The sequence below is a fragment of the Coloeus monedula genome (assembly GCF_965178545.1).
Source record: "Coloeus monedula genome assembly, chromosome: 13".
In the NCBI taxonomy this organism is placed as follows: Eukaryota; Metazoa; Chordata; class Aves; order Passeriformes; family Corvidae; genus Coloeus; species Coloeus monedula.
In genome coordinates this window covers 7,561,493-7,576,020 of record NC_138793.1, presented here as the reverse complement: position 1 = coordinate 7,576,020, position 14,528 = coordinate 7,561,493, and the positions used below count along the sequence as shown (strand labels likewise).

Genomic DNA, 14,528 nt, shown 5'->3' with positions numbered 1-14,528 from the left:
GGACCAAGTATTCACTCAATTCTGACTGAATGTTTATGTGACTTAACCCATCTGCTGCAGTGTGTTTGCCCTGACCGTAGCGCTGGTGACAAAGTCAGTTCTGCTCCCCAGTGTTCCCTAAAAGCCTTTTTAAAGGTGGTGGCACTGCCTGAGCTGTGGCCAGACAAGCCCCCGATGTTGTTCCCTGCAGACATTTACAAACACTTCGGAATAGCAGAAACACAAATGTGTTCCCAGGCCAGGCAGAGGGGACACTGGCAGCTGAAGCCAAGGCAGCCACACAGCCCTTTCTCCTGGTTCTCTTGGGGCTCTCCCTTACCTGTGCACTGGCATAAACATCCTGCCATTTGCTTTCATTAGCATGATTTAGTGAAAAAGGCTCTTTCTTTCTCTAGCATTTAAGAAAATTGCACAGAATAGTGTGTTTCACTTTTAAGGTATCAAAATACTTCATCAAGCATTTTCAGTTTTGCTAACATCAGTTTCTATATTCATTCCCTGTGTGTTATTAGTTACAGTGATTTACTCTGATTATTTTAGTAACTGCTTAGTAACTCAGGTCAACAAAGTCAGTTCATCCTGGTCACACTGAAATCCAACAACACTGGAACATTCCTCTTTGCACTGGAGACAATGGTGTTTTGGCAAACCACCATGGTTTCAAACACTTCAGGTATAATGAACAAAATTAACTGCCCACACCCTCTCTCAGCCCTAAGCAGCCATCAACAAGGTTTGTTGGTTTGGGGGTTTTGTTTCAGTTTTTGTGGACTGGACTCTGAATCAGTTGAAAACAGTTTAGAGACTGTTTGAGAGCTCACGGGCAGAAAACAGCAAATGGGACAACAAATCAAAACCCAAATGGTTCTAAAGACACATCACTTAGCACAAGCTCCCTCCTCTATGCTCAGACTAAGCAGGTACCTCCTCCTCCCTTCACAAGTCAGTTGAGATCTGGTAAGAGAAACTGGATGTGCAGTAGATGTTGATCACCTTTGGACCATTGTTCCCTGCATTAACTGGTACCTCCAAAGCCAAGCAACCTCTCCTGCTGTCCTGGAGAGAGACTGGATCACCCCTGCTGCAACCTCCTCAGCTGAGCCTGTATTGAGGCCTGGTGACAGTCAAACATGGCAAATGCCCCGGCAGCTTTGAGATCTGGCTACAGAAAATCCCCTTGAAAATCCCTAAACACACCCAGAGCCACACAACCCCCAACACTCAGAGGAAAGCACATTGTATTACATTTTGGACACCCACAAAGTGTTACAGGGAACTCCACAAGACTGAATCGCTCCTGACACCTCTGAATAATTTCTTCTAACCAAAACTCTGATGAATTTAAATTAGAAAAAAAATCCTTTCTTGCATTTTCTAAACAACTTCAATTAAAAATGACCATTCAAATCAGGTGATGACTGGTCATGTCTGTTAGATGATGAAGGTGTCACTGACCTACATGGAGTCTTGGGGTTTGAAAATTTTTGTAGATGAGACCGACCCAGCTGGGATTTAGCTGTACCCTGAGTACATGAACATCCTGTCAGATGCATTTTAGCTGTCTGGACACTGCAAAATTGAAGTCTTTACATTCAGCACAGTCACTTATTTTAAAATATTTCAGGTTATCATCTGCAGTTTTGGAGCTACACTAAACCAGTGTGATGGACAAAGAGCTGTTACGTCCCTGATTGACAATGGGAAGATGAGAACCAGTTCAATCACTTGCTGGCCTTTAGCATGCTTGTTTTCCTTCCACAGGTTCTCCCAGCCTGACTGTACAAACCTTTTTTTCTACTCTTCTGATTCATTCCCTGGCAAATCACTGCTGGCAAAGCACACTAACAGTGGCTTCCCTCTGAGGGCAGAGGATTTCCCAGAAATATCACCGCAAGACTGACAGTTCTTAGATAAAAATGCCAATCTAAACCTGTGCTTTGGAAAGGTTTTGCTTCCAAAAGACACCCTAATTTTTTCCCCTAATCAGACTTGTGCATGTCCCATGAAACAGAGCCATTCTTTTATGGCATCTGCACTTTTATTTCCTAGAATAGGCAATTTCACTGACCTACAGCTTCTGTCCCTTCAACTTCACTCAAGCTATGAGGATATAAACTAATCCTGATGGGCCTTCTTGCAGTGCCAATAACGTTTTGTTACTTGAGCAGAACTAAGGGTTGACAGAAAAAAAAAAGCTAAAAAACCCCCCAAAACCCAAACTAAAATACAAATAGTTCATTATAAACCCACTGGATATGATAGAAACCCTTTTCCCCAAAAGTGTGCTGGGCTGAAATATTTCATTAAATCTTTTACACTTTAAACTGTCGAGATTATTCTTTCAAAGCCTCACTGTGTGATTCATTCCAACATGTTCTGTAGGGAGACACATAAGATTATTTATTTGTGATAAATGAATTAATCCAGCAAGTAGGAGCTGATTATTCTGTCATGTCTTCCTGCTGGGAGACCTGTGGAGACAATAGCCAAGCAAGGCACTGGAAAGGTGAAAGATGAACCCCTGTGTAAGGAATTCCCTGAAGGACAACAGATCAATTAAGTCATGTCACGTTTTCAGTTCCATTTGCTCAGCCTCATGCAGGTACTGACACAGTGGCTGCCTCTTCTGTGTCTTTTTTTCAGCTGCTGATAAATGGCAAAATGCAGGCCCAGGCTGAAGCTCTCAGGCCAGACACAGAGAGGAGACACATCCTGTGACTACGGACCAGCAACCCACAGCAGCCAGGCTCAGACACCTGCCAGGCACAGGAACTGTACTGCTTGAAAGAATCTTGGGGGGACTTGAGAAAATTCTAAGGAATAACAAGTTAGTTGGGAAAATTCCTTAAAACAGGAGTTATGTTGTTATCTGAGCAATTTGCATGGAAAAAAACAAAGTGTGTACTGAAAAATATTCACTTATTAATAAATACAGCAAATAGTACATGAAAATAAATCCTGGGCTGCTTGGGGAATTGATCTGTGTGGATTCATCTCTACTTCTATTTATGCACTAAATTTGCCTTCTAAACACAGAAATGTTAAGAAAACCTTTTGATGCAGAAGTCACAAGCTTCAGTCAGTCTTATTGCTGTTTACACAGGCCAGCAGATCCAGAAAATGCTTACCTGCAAATTTATGGCATCTATTGTGGACCCCACAAATGAAAATCCCCACCCCAGCACTCCTGTATTTGTATACTTGAAATTAAGAATCACACTTTAAAAATTTGACTTGCACTACTTAATCTGTAGAAAAAAGGCAAAATAGCAGAAATTATTTTCCAACGCAGCCACACTACCAAATTTAAATGAATAATCAACTCCAGAAAAAATCGAAACCAGGCAGAACACCTAAGAAAAGTCCCATATTGGCACTGAACTTTTAAATTTGTGTGATCTTACTGTTGGGTATAGTGGCTTCTAAGAGCTGGAAAAAGTTGCTGACAATTAAGTCATTTGCCTAAAGAGAAAACTCTTCGAATTTCTGAAAGTAAAAAGAAATAAATCACCAAAGAACCCATGTGAATTAATTCAGCCCAGTCACCAGGCACTGGCCTGTTGGTCATTTATCTTCCTTGCTTCCCATTCCCCCTCCCACTGTTCCCATCACCATCCTCTGTCACAATCAATGACACTGTCTCCTTTCAGTTTGTCTCCTCATTTCTGTCTCTTCTTTAAGAATCTCTTCCATGATAAAATCTTCATATCCAAATGCCTCAGTTCAGGTCTAGAAACTGACTCATTCCTTAACAATCATCCATTTTCTCCTGCTTCCCCCATACATCTTGTCCCCTTTTTGTTCTCCAAATCCCACTGGAAGGCTGGTCCTCTGATTTAGGAGAAAAGAATTATAAGAGGAAAGTTCTCAAAAACAGAGCACAGCTGCAATGTCACTGGTGAAATGAGAATCCCAAACTAACAAACTACTTTAACTGATGGCATTTCCATAGAATGGAGCAAAATACAGATGGGGGAAAGCAAAAAATCTGAAATATGCGTACTTGAGGAACAGAGCTGGAGGTGCCTGACTGATCATAAAGCATTTTAATAGCTAAGAGTCACATTAACCTAAAGAATGTCTGAGAACTTCTGGTGCAAACTGAAGTGATTTTAATACCCAAAAACGCTGCCTGGCTTTAAGGAGGTATGTGGGACAGTCCCTAGCACAGCTGCTGCAGAAACAGGATTCCTGGGTTCTACTTTTGGCTACTTTCCCAAGACCACCAAACATCCCCCAAACAAAAGCAAAGTTGTTTCAAACTGAAAAAACACCACCGCATTCTTAAGCACTGCTGCAGGAACCTTTCCTAACAGAAAAGTCAGGGCACTTTGTTATTTATGTACCCTGAATTAAAAGGAAATAAAAACTTCTTTAGGTGAAAACACACTTTGTGGAACACGAAGGAACACAGTGCTGTTATTAATATTTTTTGAAGTTGTTAACATAGTACAGACTCAGTCAATAGCAATAATCATGGCAGCCAGAAACAGCGGTCAAGCAGAAACAAATGAGGGTGTTACCTCCATGTCATACATGGGTGGCCCCAGGATGTCTTTCAGAGCATGGAAATCAATTAAAATCGGCATTTCAGGTGGCAGAGCCAGGTCAGCTGTGTCACTGATGGATTCTGGTTTGGCATCTTCTGTGACGTGTTCTTTGCAATCTAAGGGAAGAAAATCTAATTTAGGATTTGTAACAGTCTTTCCTAGACAGAGGAATTTTTAAAAAATCGTGACAGAGAAAAATAAAATATGCAAAGAAATGCTCAGAAAGTTCAGGAAAATGTGCTCAAACCATCTTTCACAAAAATCTTGTCAAATTAAAGATAATATGGCATGAAATTTAATTATTAAGCCTAAATATGTTCTAACTGTTCATCAAAGATAAAATTAAATCTAGAGCACTGACAGAGATGCAACTTATCAGCTTAAGTGCATTTTAAACTAATTCAAATAGCAAAACACATTAGGCTCATTTAAGACTTTGCATTTTTCACCAGATTTGTGCAGAAAACCAGTATTTCATAGAATCAGAATGGTTTGGGCTGTAAAGGACCTTAAAACTGATCTTGCTTCAAGGTCTTGCAGGGACACCTTCCCAGGTTGCTCCAGGCCCCATCCAACCTGGTCTTGAACACTCTTAAGGGATGGGGCAGCTTCTCTGGGAACCTGTGCCAGGGCCTCCCCATCCTCACAGGGAAAGATTTATTCCTGCAGGAGGAATCCTGTGCAATGTAGTGTTAATAGAGAACGTGGAGCTGAACAGAGCAATTCTGACAGTGCAGTAACTCCTGTTCTTTTTATGTGTGTTTACAACTGTGCCCCAGCACAGAGACCACCTCCAGTGCAGGCCCTGCAGCACAGACTCTGACGTGACACTTTTCATGTTGCTTTTTGTCTCCTATGACTTTTATGGCTTTACTCAGTCATAGAAGGGTTTGGACTGCAAGGGACCCTTAAAAATCATCTAGTCCAACCCCCATCACAGGCAGGGACACCTTCCACCTGCTCAGGCTGCTTAACTCACAAAACTGACATCTCCTGTCTGTTGAACAGCAGCTCAGAACACAACACCTACAGGCCTTGTTCAGTGGAAAAACCTCAAACAATTTCAGTGTAACGATCTGTGGCTTTTGTCTTTAAATACTACACACACACAGAGGGCTCTGTTCTTTGTTGAGTGAGATATTGCTAAGGTGTCACACTCAATAGCCAATAGCAGTAAAAAATTCCTCCAAGGTCCAATTATCAGGCATTTTCAGAGATACCTACAGGCATGATACACTCTTCAGGAAGGGCTATAAACCCCCAGCAGCCTGACACTTTTGAATGCAATATACTCAAGCGTCACCTAGGAGGGACCACACAATTAAAGCAATAGTTACGGGTTCAGAAGTGGGCTCTTCCCTTCCTTCACTTACAGCATGATTGGATTTTTTACCTGTTCAATGGCTTCCTTAGCAGAATTGCCTTCAAATTTCTGTTTTCTCTTTCTGTACAAAACTGAACTATAATGGGAATCGTGTCAATGTCGAACTCTCAAACCCAGCCTGCTGTTTGCATGACTGAGCTCAAGAACCTGCACATCACTTGCAGGGGCCAAAAACGTGCCTTTACCAAGGGACTGGGATCAGAGGGACAATTCAAACAGGGAATCATTTCCCCACAGAATGTGACCCAGGTGCAAGAGGCTTATTAGCATTTCTCAAGAGCGCTAAGCAGTGTTTCAGTGAAACATGTATCAGAAATGAAGATTACTTCGACAAGCCAGCTGTTTCTAAGGCTCTGTGGCAGTTTCAGGGCAGTGCCTCCTTGCCCTGGGGCTGCCCCTCAGGCACACACAGAGCGAAGACATTTCTTCCCACCCCAAACAGCAGCCTAACACACATCTGAAGTCTGTATTATACAGGAATGTACACTGAGCTTCAAGACTCCTGCACTGTGCTTTGGACTCAAATATGGGTTGCTTACTTTCCTTGAATTCTTTCCAACTGCAGTTTACAAAGAAACTTCTGGATCTTCCTTTGCACATCAATGCATGCACAGTAACTGAAAATCCAAGAGTTTAAACAGAAAAACACAAATCACTGATCTAATCTATTTACTATAATGTGAAGAGGTGGTCAGTGGTGCAATAGCAATTCTCAGAATGGATGAATGAGGAAGTCTCCTATTATTAATAGGAGGAACTATCCTATTATTAATCCTGATACATAAAGGCCTTTTTACAGATGATTTTGTGACAGTGCAATTCTCACTAATGCCTTAATAGAGTACCAAGGAAAACATTCTACATCACTATTAAAATGACAACAGCAACTCAGCGTTTATTCAGGACTCCAGTCTAATAGTTCTTATCCAACAGCCACTAATCTTTCCATTGTACAACTCACTGCTCCATGGCTAAATCCCATTCCCTTACTGTAAACACTGCCTTAGTGAGATGCCTCCTGTTGTTCCAGCATGTCTCTCTGTTTTTGTTAAACTACTATTTTTGTACATAATAAATTCAAAGACATAAACACTGGCAAGTCTAGGAAACATAAGGCTGCAATGCATGCTATTCTTGCAATTCAGACTGCAATTTCAACACTACTTGATAATCTGAGATACAATTCATATTTCAAAACAAAATTGAGTTTTAAACCAGTTGCTTTTGTTCTATTCCAAGATTTTACTGCCTAACAAACACAAACATATTTATTTTACCTAACTGTATACAGCTGAAGAGACAAACTCCTCATATACAAATCAGGGAATTTGTGGACACCTGCCCTATTAAAAAAATCAGAAACTCTTGAGTTTATCTAAGCTAATGAGTAGATGCCATTTTATAATCTGTAACAGTAAAACTCCAGACTTTTTCTAAAAATGTTAACCTAAATTCTGGCATTATCTAATTTTCTATAAAAGTATAAAGTGATGTCCCAAAATGCAATTACAAACACTAACTTTTCCTTTGAAGGAAAAAGCTATCTTTGTTTATCATCTTTAAACAAGTACTGACCATGAAGAATCTATAAAGATTCATAAGTAATTAAGATTTCCACTAACAATGACAAATGCGTGTTCTTTACCTACCCCAGACTAATAGCCATAAACCACAGTTCAAGCTAAATGACACATTTATCTAAAACAAGACAGGTAAATTCAAGTTTCCAGAAACAGAACTTCTGGTTAGGACAGCAGCTTAAGCAGTTTGAGATAAGTTGGCAAAATAAACTAAAAGGTCAAAAAGTGCCCTTAGCAGAGCTCCAAACAGCCCTCGAGGAACCACCTGCTGCTCCTCTATTACACATCTGCTGACACAAAAGCAGCACGGTATTGAGTTGTTTTAACATTTAAAAATTGTAATACTAAAAATAAACGACAACACATAGCCCTCCCCAAGTAACCAAAAATAAGTTCAAAAAACAACCAACCAAAAAAAGATTATGTTTGTAAAATTTTCCAAGCAGAATCTGCAGCTACTCAAAGATCTCAATGTTCCTCAGGAATCTGCCTTTGCAAGTTCCCAAAATAAAACAAAGTCTCACATGTAAATACTGGATTTTTAAGAAAATTGACTCCTAAGTAAACATACCGACAATGAACTATTAAATATCATTAAAGATTTAATCTTAATAGACATTCCATGGCACAAAGATTTAAAAAATTAAGACTGCTACTTTCTTCTAGAGATGTAATGGAAATGAGAGAATACAAAAGCCTAAAACTTCCTCAACATGTAGCAATTTCTCATCTCCTCATAAAACAGATTTAAATTAACCACTAGCAACACAAGTCTTAAACCCAAAGATTTCTAGCCATACTTACTGACCAAGACAGAAAAATAAAAGCCTAACATTTTAAAGCAGTTTTTAACATAACACATTCTTATTTGCTGAATTGCTATGAAGAAGTATGAAAAAAGGCATCACAGCATGACAGGAAAGGTTTCAGGTTTGTGGGCAATTAAAGGGAAAAGAACATGTCCTTTCTTTCTCATCTGACTTAGCATCAGATCCTTCAGCAGGCAACAGACTCTGAATTCTTTTAGCCCCTCCAAACTAAAAAACCTCCCAAAAACCACATTTAGATAGAAAAGGATGGGATTGCTCTTGCTGACAACAGTTCACATTCAAAGCCAGTCATAACATGAAACTGCACCCTAAAAACAACATTCCACTGTCAAATCTTATGCACCAAATTTTTAGGAAGTGTTACTTCCACAAGATTTTTCTTTAGGAAGGAAACAATTTCCTGGGACCCTAATCCTGTTAACACTTACTTATATGCTTAAATTTAATGCTCTGTGCATTTCTCCCCACAGCATCAGAAGGTTCTCTTTCCACTAAATTATTACATTCCATCATGTAAACAAAAACAATGTGTACTTGAAGCACTTGAATTTGAGGTGTTCTTGCAGGAACATTTAGATAAATTAACAAGGAAAAAAAATAACACTTTAAAATTAATTTGTATTAACCCAACCTCTCTGAACATTTATGCCTTTTTGACCTCCTACAGAGAAGTCATTCCAAGCAATTTTCAGACAGAGCCCACACTGCAGCCTGGAGAGCTGGGAAGCTCTCTAAGGTCAGCAGAGCTGAGCTCAGACCTGAGTACCTGCAGTCACACCACCCTGGGACTGATGGTCAACACATTTCATGTGCCAGCTCACATTGACAACTGCAGTCAAACTTGCATTTAACTTAAAACCAAGTGTTTCATCCACAATTCATGCACTGTGTTGCTGGGTATGGAAATATTTAAGTATGTTCAAAGCCTTGGTTTCAACATAAATCCAATCCTCATTTCATCACTTTTAGTTATGGAATATTACCTGTCCTAAATCTTCCTTCGGGCCTGAATTAGAGAAACTGTTTTTCACTCTGGGTTTCAACTGTTGTATCATGATAGGATGCCTTAGTGCACAGTTGTTGCATTGTATTCTCAAGGCAGTTGCACTAAAATAGGAAGGAGAGTTTCACATATTTTTGTGACTCCTAGAATTTCTTCTAATTGTCAAAAGACTTGAGGAGTGTCTCATAAATCTTAGATAGTGTTTCAGTGAAATATCAGATAGCATTACTGTACACAGGGATGATTCCCCAGAGAGCTCTGAAAAATGATTGCATTTGCTTCTACTGAAGTTCCCTGCGCGAAGTGAAAAACTGACACAAACTAACACTCCTGCACTCACCAACTTCTCCAGAAAGCTCAGGAGCCAGAGGAGCAAGGAAGGCACCACAAAGCTGCCAGTGCATTTCAGTGGGGCATTTCTGGAAGTGCTAAACCCAGGCTGAGAGAGAATCTCCAGCTCTGCGAAGGCAGTACCCTCCCTTCCTAGAGCCCACTGCCAAACAGTGTCAGAAGCCTGATCTTTACAAAGCCTTGAAAACAGGTGCTCGCCTTGGAGTTAATAATCTGATTTAATCAATGTAATGGTGGAAATTCTGTGATTCTACCACCTAGCGTCCTTAACTTTTACTACAACCCACCAGCCAGAAAGCATTCAGCTGAATAAACACAACAGACACCAAGGTACTGTTTGGTTATACTATGAATCAGGTATAAATTATGTTTTAGGAAGCCAGGCAAGCCTGCAGTCTGCCCTCTCCTACACAACTCAAGGCATACCAATGCACTAACTGTAGAGTCTCAATCTCACATCAGCACCGCAAATGTAGAAAGCAAAAATGAATTCCAGGTATTTTTGATAGATAAAGAAAAATAAATTCAAGAAATAATACTAAATGAAACTATTAAGGGATGACAACTTGATTAACTAATCTTCCAGAGTCATTCATTATATGAAATAAAAATTCATCATCATGATGCACAACTGCACAAACATCCACTAATGAACAGGAAAAAAAAATGCCAAAGAAATCCATTTAGGCTACAAATCCCATTATTTGCATCAACTTGCAAGTATCTGGAGATATTTGTAAGCTTTGTTTTGAACACTTAGTTGTTTTCAACAGACAGAATGAAAATAAAAATGTCTTTTAAAAGGCTCCGACTTCTCATACACTCCCAGCAAATGACACACTCTGCTAAAAACACACCAGGGTGCAATCACAGTATTAGTACAAAATAAAATACACTTTGCAGACTGCACCATTCCGTACCAAGTCTTCATAACAGCAAAATTTAACTGTAGAGACACCTGTCCCTCAGACTCCCTTTTATTAATACAGCTTTTTCTTATGGACAGTTTTCACTCCAGAAGTAAAAAGGCAACTCTTTACAGCACGTCTTTCTTACTGCAAACTGGGTAATGCCAGCATTTTCCCCCTTTTGAAGCACTTGGCTATTTTCACTTAGCTTTGGTAAGTTGCAAGTCCAGTACTAATTTTAACAGTGTATAATTTTAACAGCATAAATACCTAAGTTGCAAGCACAGCGCTAATTTTAACATGGTAAATAACTCTCTCAGTGGACTGAGATGTCTAATACAGTTCCTTTTTGTTACTTGCCTTAATAATAGTGTTTCTTCTTACAGTGCCATGAGTTGTGCTCTGAACTCACCTCTCGTTTGTCAGAATGCTTGAAGAGCAGAATGACATCTCTTTTTGTTCAGCAATTGCATTAGACATCTTAAACATTTTAGACACAGCTACCTACTTTGAAAATATGACTTGTCAAAATTACTAGCCAAAAGGTGCAGTAGCCAGGACACCTGATACTGCCTGGTGCTGGTGAGCTGGGCCAGCACAGCCCAAAGGCTCAGCGGTTGCATTCACAAAGACACCACAGAAGCATCAACAAGTCAGTGTTTGACTTCACAAAGTCCACCAGAGCAGAGAAGGTAGAGAACACACACATAATGTAAAAGGAAAGCATTGGTAAATACATCTTAAAACCTCTGCCTTTTAATGTAAATGGGATGATTTAAATTGCAGGACTGCTCACAGATTCAGTCACTGCTACTGTGAGAGCTCACTGACTTTACGCCAAACATTCAGAGAAAACCAAGCTGAGCCTGCTTAAGCAAACACAGCCAAATTCAACCTTCTGATATTGCAGTTTCCACAGACATTATAGTGATCTTAGAAAACTCAACAAGGTAAAAGAAGATTTAATTTTCAGAAAGGAAATACTGAGCTAGGGAAAAAAGGCAAGGTAAAGCTGAAAGACTGTCAAGAAACAGATTCTCAGAGACAAATTATGTAAGCTTTTACTGTGAGTAAAACTCTTCTTCAAACACCCTTCTAATCATTGCCACTACTTGTAAAAATATCCCTTATATTTCCTCCCCTGGGATTTACTCTCTGAAAGGGGCAGGCACTGTTCAGACCTGTTTGCTGCCTTGTTTTAAAGGAACAGATTAGTCTCCTCATTTGTCCTCCTCCAATCCAGACCAGACCTATTCCAGATGTACAGATGTTAGAACCTAAAGGATTTTTCCACATCAACTCAATTGGGGAATATTTCAGAACATCAAACCAACAGGGCCCTGTTCAGTATTTTAAGTCTGCGAGTATCCTGCAGCAAAAGCAAGCAGCCATTCTGCAGTTTTCAGTTTCCAGGATCCTCTGACACCCAGTTGTTCTCTGACAGACTGGCAGAATTTCTTGTTATCTGAACTCATTTCAGTCTTTAAAAAACAAACTAATGAAACACCCAACACCCTGCTTGCTAGATTTTATTAGATTAAGGGCAATCCACATTCCAGAAGTTCAACCTGAGGTTTGGGGTTTGTCCTTCCACATTTCTAACCTACCTTACACTGAGGGCTCCTGCAGACATCCAGTGCTGCAATGAGCACTGTGGAGCTCCAACAGGAAATTGCTGTGTACAGGAACAACCTCCATCAGCATCTGGCTGGAACAAAAGCACAGCCATCTACACCCTCCATCATATCTTTCACCAAACACAGTGGGGATGTTCATTTTTATTAGAGAGGACACTCATGGGGGGATGAAAAAGGGAGCAGTCACCTGCTGTATGCTGCACATGACCTGGATATAGGCCTGACTTCATCCTTCCCTCTTCTATTTCAAGACTAGAAAGAGACCTACCTTACTGGTGAAGCAGTTACCTGAGTATTTTTGCTGTTTGAGAATTTTGTGTTTAGCTTTCTTTCAGTCTGTTGGATGACTGGGGATGATAAAATACTGTCTGTACACATGGTAAACAAGACCAGACTGAGGCTGAGAAGTCACCAAAGCTCTGAGAGACTTTGAATAAGCATAGTCTTAAAAGGCACACAAAAATAATTCTAATTTCAGAGCTCTTCAAGCAGACAATTTTTTAGTGTACAACAAAATAACCAGATTGTGTTCTGAGCTCACAGGAACTACAGCCATGCTTAGTTTTTTATTAAAGACAAGAAGTGAAAGATTTGCATTAAATAGCCTAGGAAGACATACACAAATCATAACTGCATCCCTAAGATATGAAACAGATGCACTGAACTTCTCAATTACCAACTTAGCAGGCTGAAACTACTCAACTTATGTCCTAAGTCATAATTCAGCACTAAAACTGCACATAAGAATAATGTCACGCTATCTGCCATGCTTTTGAAAACAGAGCCCTTAATGAAGAATAAAATAGGAGAAAAAGTTGCTAAATTAGCTTCCTAGTGACTACATTAGAAGTTCCCTTTTTAACAAAACATGCCAAAGATACACACCTTCTCCTTCCCCCACTTCAGCACGATCTGGCTTTGCTTCTTTGTGCTGCCCTTCTGCCACTTTCACAGCCACTGCTCTGCAAATGGCTCCCAGCTTCCGATCCAGGGCACGGACTCCTGCCTCCCTCGTGTACCTGCGAGAGACAATGGCTATGCTGGGCTGTCCTTTTCAACAGGGAGTTCTTTTCAACAGAAACACACTTTCCTACTAAACACACAGCCAAATAAAATGGGATGGGAAAGGCATTGAAACCTTGGACTACTCTAATAAATAGGAATACCATAATTTGTTTTCATCAAAATAATTGTGGTTGCTGATAAAATTGTAGACAGACTACTGAGTGGGAAGACATGACTAACACCTGGTGCCAAACTTTCATGAAGCGCTAAACAATGTCCAATAGCTCTGAGCTCTTCTTGGATGCATAAAAATTAGAAGGAAGAACTATTTTAAAACTTAAAATATATAGTTCACCGGAAGTTGAGGAACTGTCTGTAAAAGAATTTTTTGTTTTAGTCTATGAACTAAAAAGAAGCACCAGGCAGTTAACACTATACAAAATAGCCAAAACACTGGTCATAAAATACTTCAATTCATTGAATCACAATACACTTTTTCCATTGGAAATGAGCTAGTTTAAAGTTCAAATGATGTTCTGATCAATATTTTTGCTGTCATGTTGAACAAAAACCCTAGTTCTAATGAAGAGAAGCTATTAAAAAAACCCATACTTTAATTTTTTAAACCTAATTCCAAATTTTAGACAAATGCACCCATCAAGTCACAAAAAAAAAAAAAGGAAAGGTAATTTCCATTTTTTGTATGAAAATGATTGAAATATAACTTGGTTCTTTAAACTAAATGTTGTCTGCTGCCAAGGCCACGGCTTCACACACTGCAGCCACAGGAGCCTCAGGTGCTCCTGTTTATTCACAGGGCCTTGGCAATTGTGTCAGCACAACTGAGTAGGAGCCACACCTGGAGTGCAGGAGCAAGGAATTCTCTACAGAAAGGATATTCTGTAGAGAAGACAAGAGCTAAGGAAAGAGCAATTCTATAAACTACCAATGGTTGAACTGCTGAAGCTATTAAGGACAATACTAAGACATGTTTGTGCTATCACATTATAAACTGATTTACTAGTTGCAAAAAAGAAGTTATTTAAACTGAAAGCACTGAACAGATTTACCTGGTAATTATGCCCAAAGTGGTTACTTGGGGAATCTGTATTTGCTGTGGAGTCAGACCATGTTGTTCAAGCTGTTTGGGAATCAAGTGTCTATGTGCAATTTCAATTTTTTCTTCTTGTGTGTATCCTTCCAAAAAAAAAAAAAAAGCATGTATTTATTAACAATCTTTTTGCTTTGACACTACAATATAATCAGATTTCTTACCTTTT

The 14,528-nt window shown here is 39.6% G+C and overlaps 1 protein-coding gene across 1 annotated transcript in view; it reads right to left on the bottom strand.

The window, feature by feature from the left end:
- Nucleotides 1-14,528, bottom strand: part of LONP2 (lon peptidase 2, peroxisomal) — a 38,299-nt gene that overhangs the window by 5,039 nt on the left and 18,732 nt on the right. Inside the window, exons 10-12 of the mRNA XM_082290162.1 lie at nt 14,319-14,445; nt 13,129-13,262; nt 4,524-4,666 (exon numbers count right to left, since the gene is read on the bottom strand). Coding sequence (XP_082146288.1) covers nt 4,524-4,666; nt 13,129-13,262; nt 14,319-14,445 — 404 coding nt within the window. The remainder of the gene's footprint in view (nt 1-4,523; nt 4,667-13,128; nt 13,263-14,318; nt 14,446-14,528) is intronic.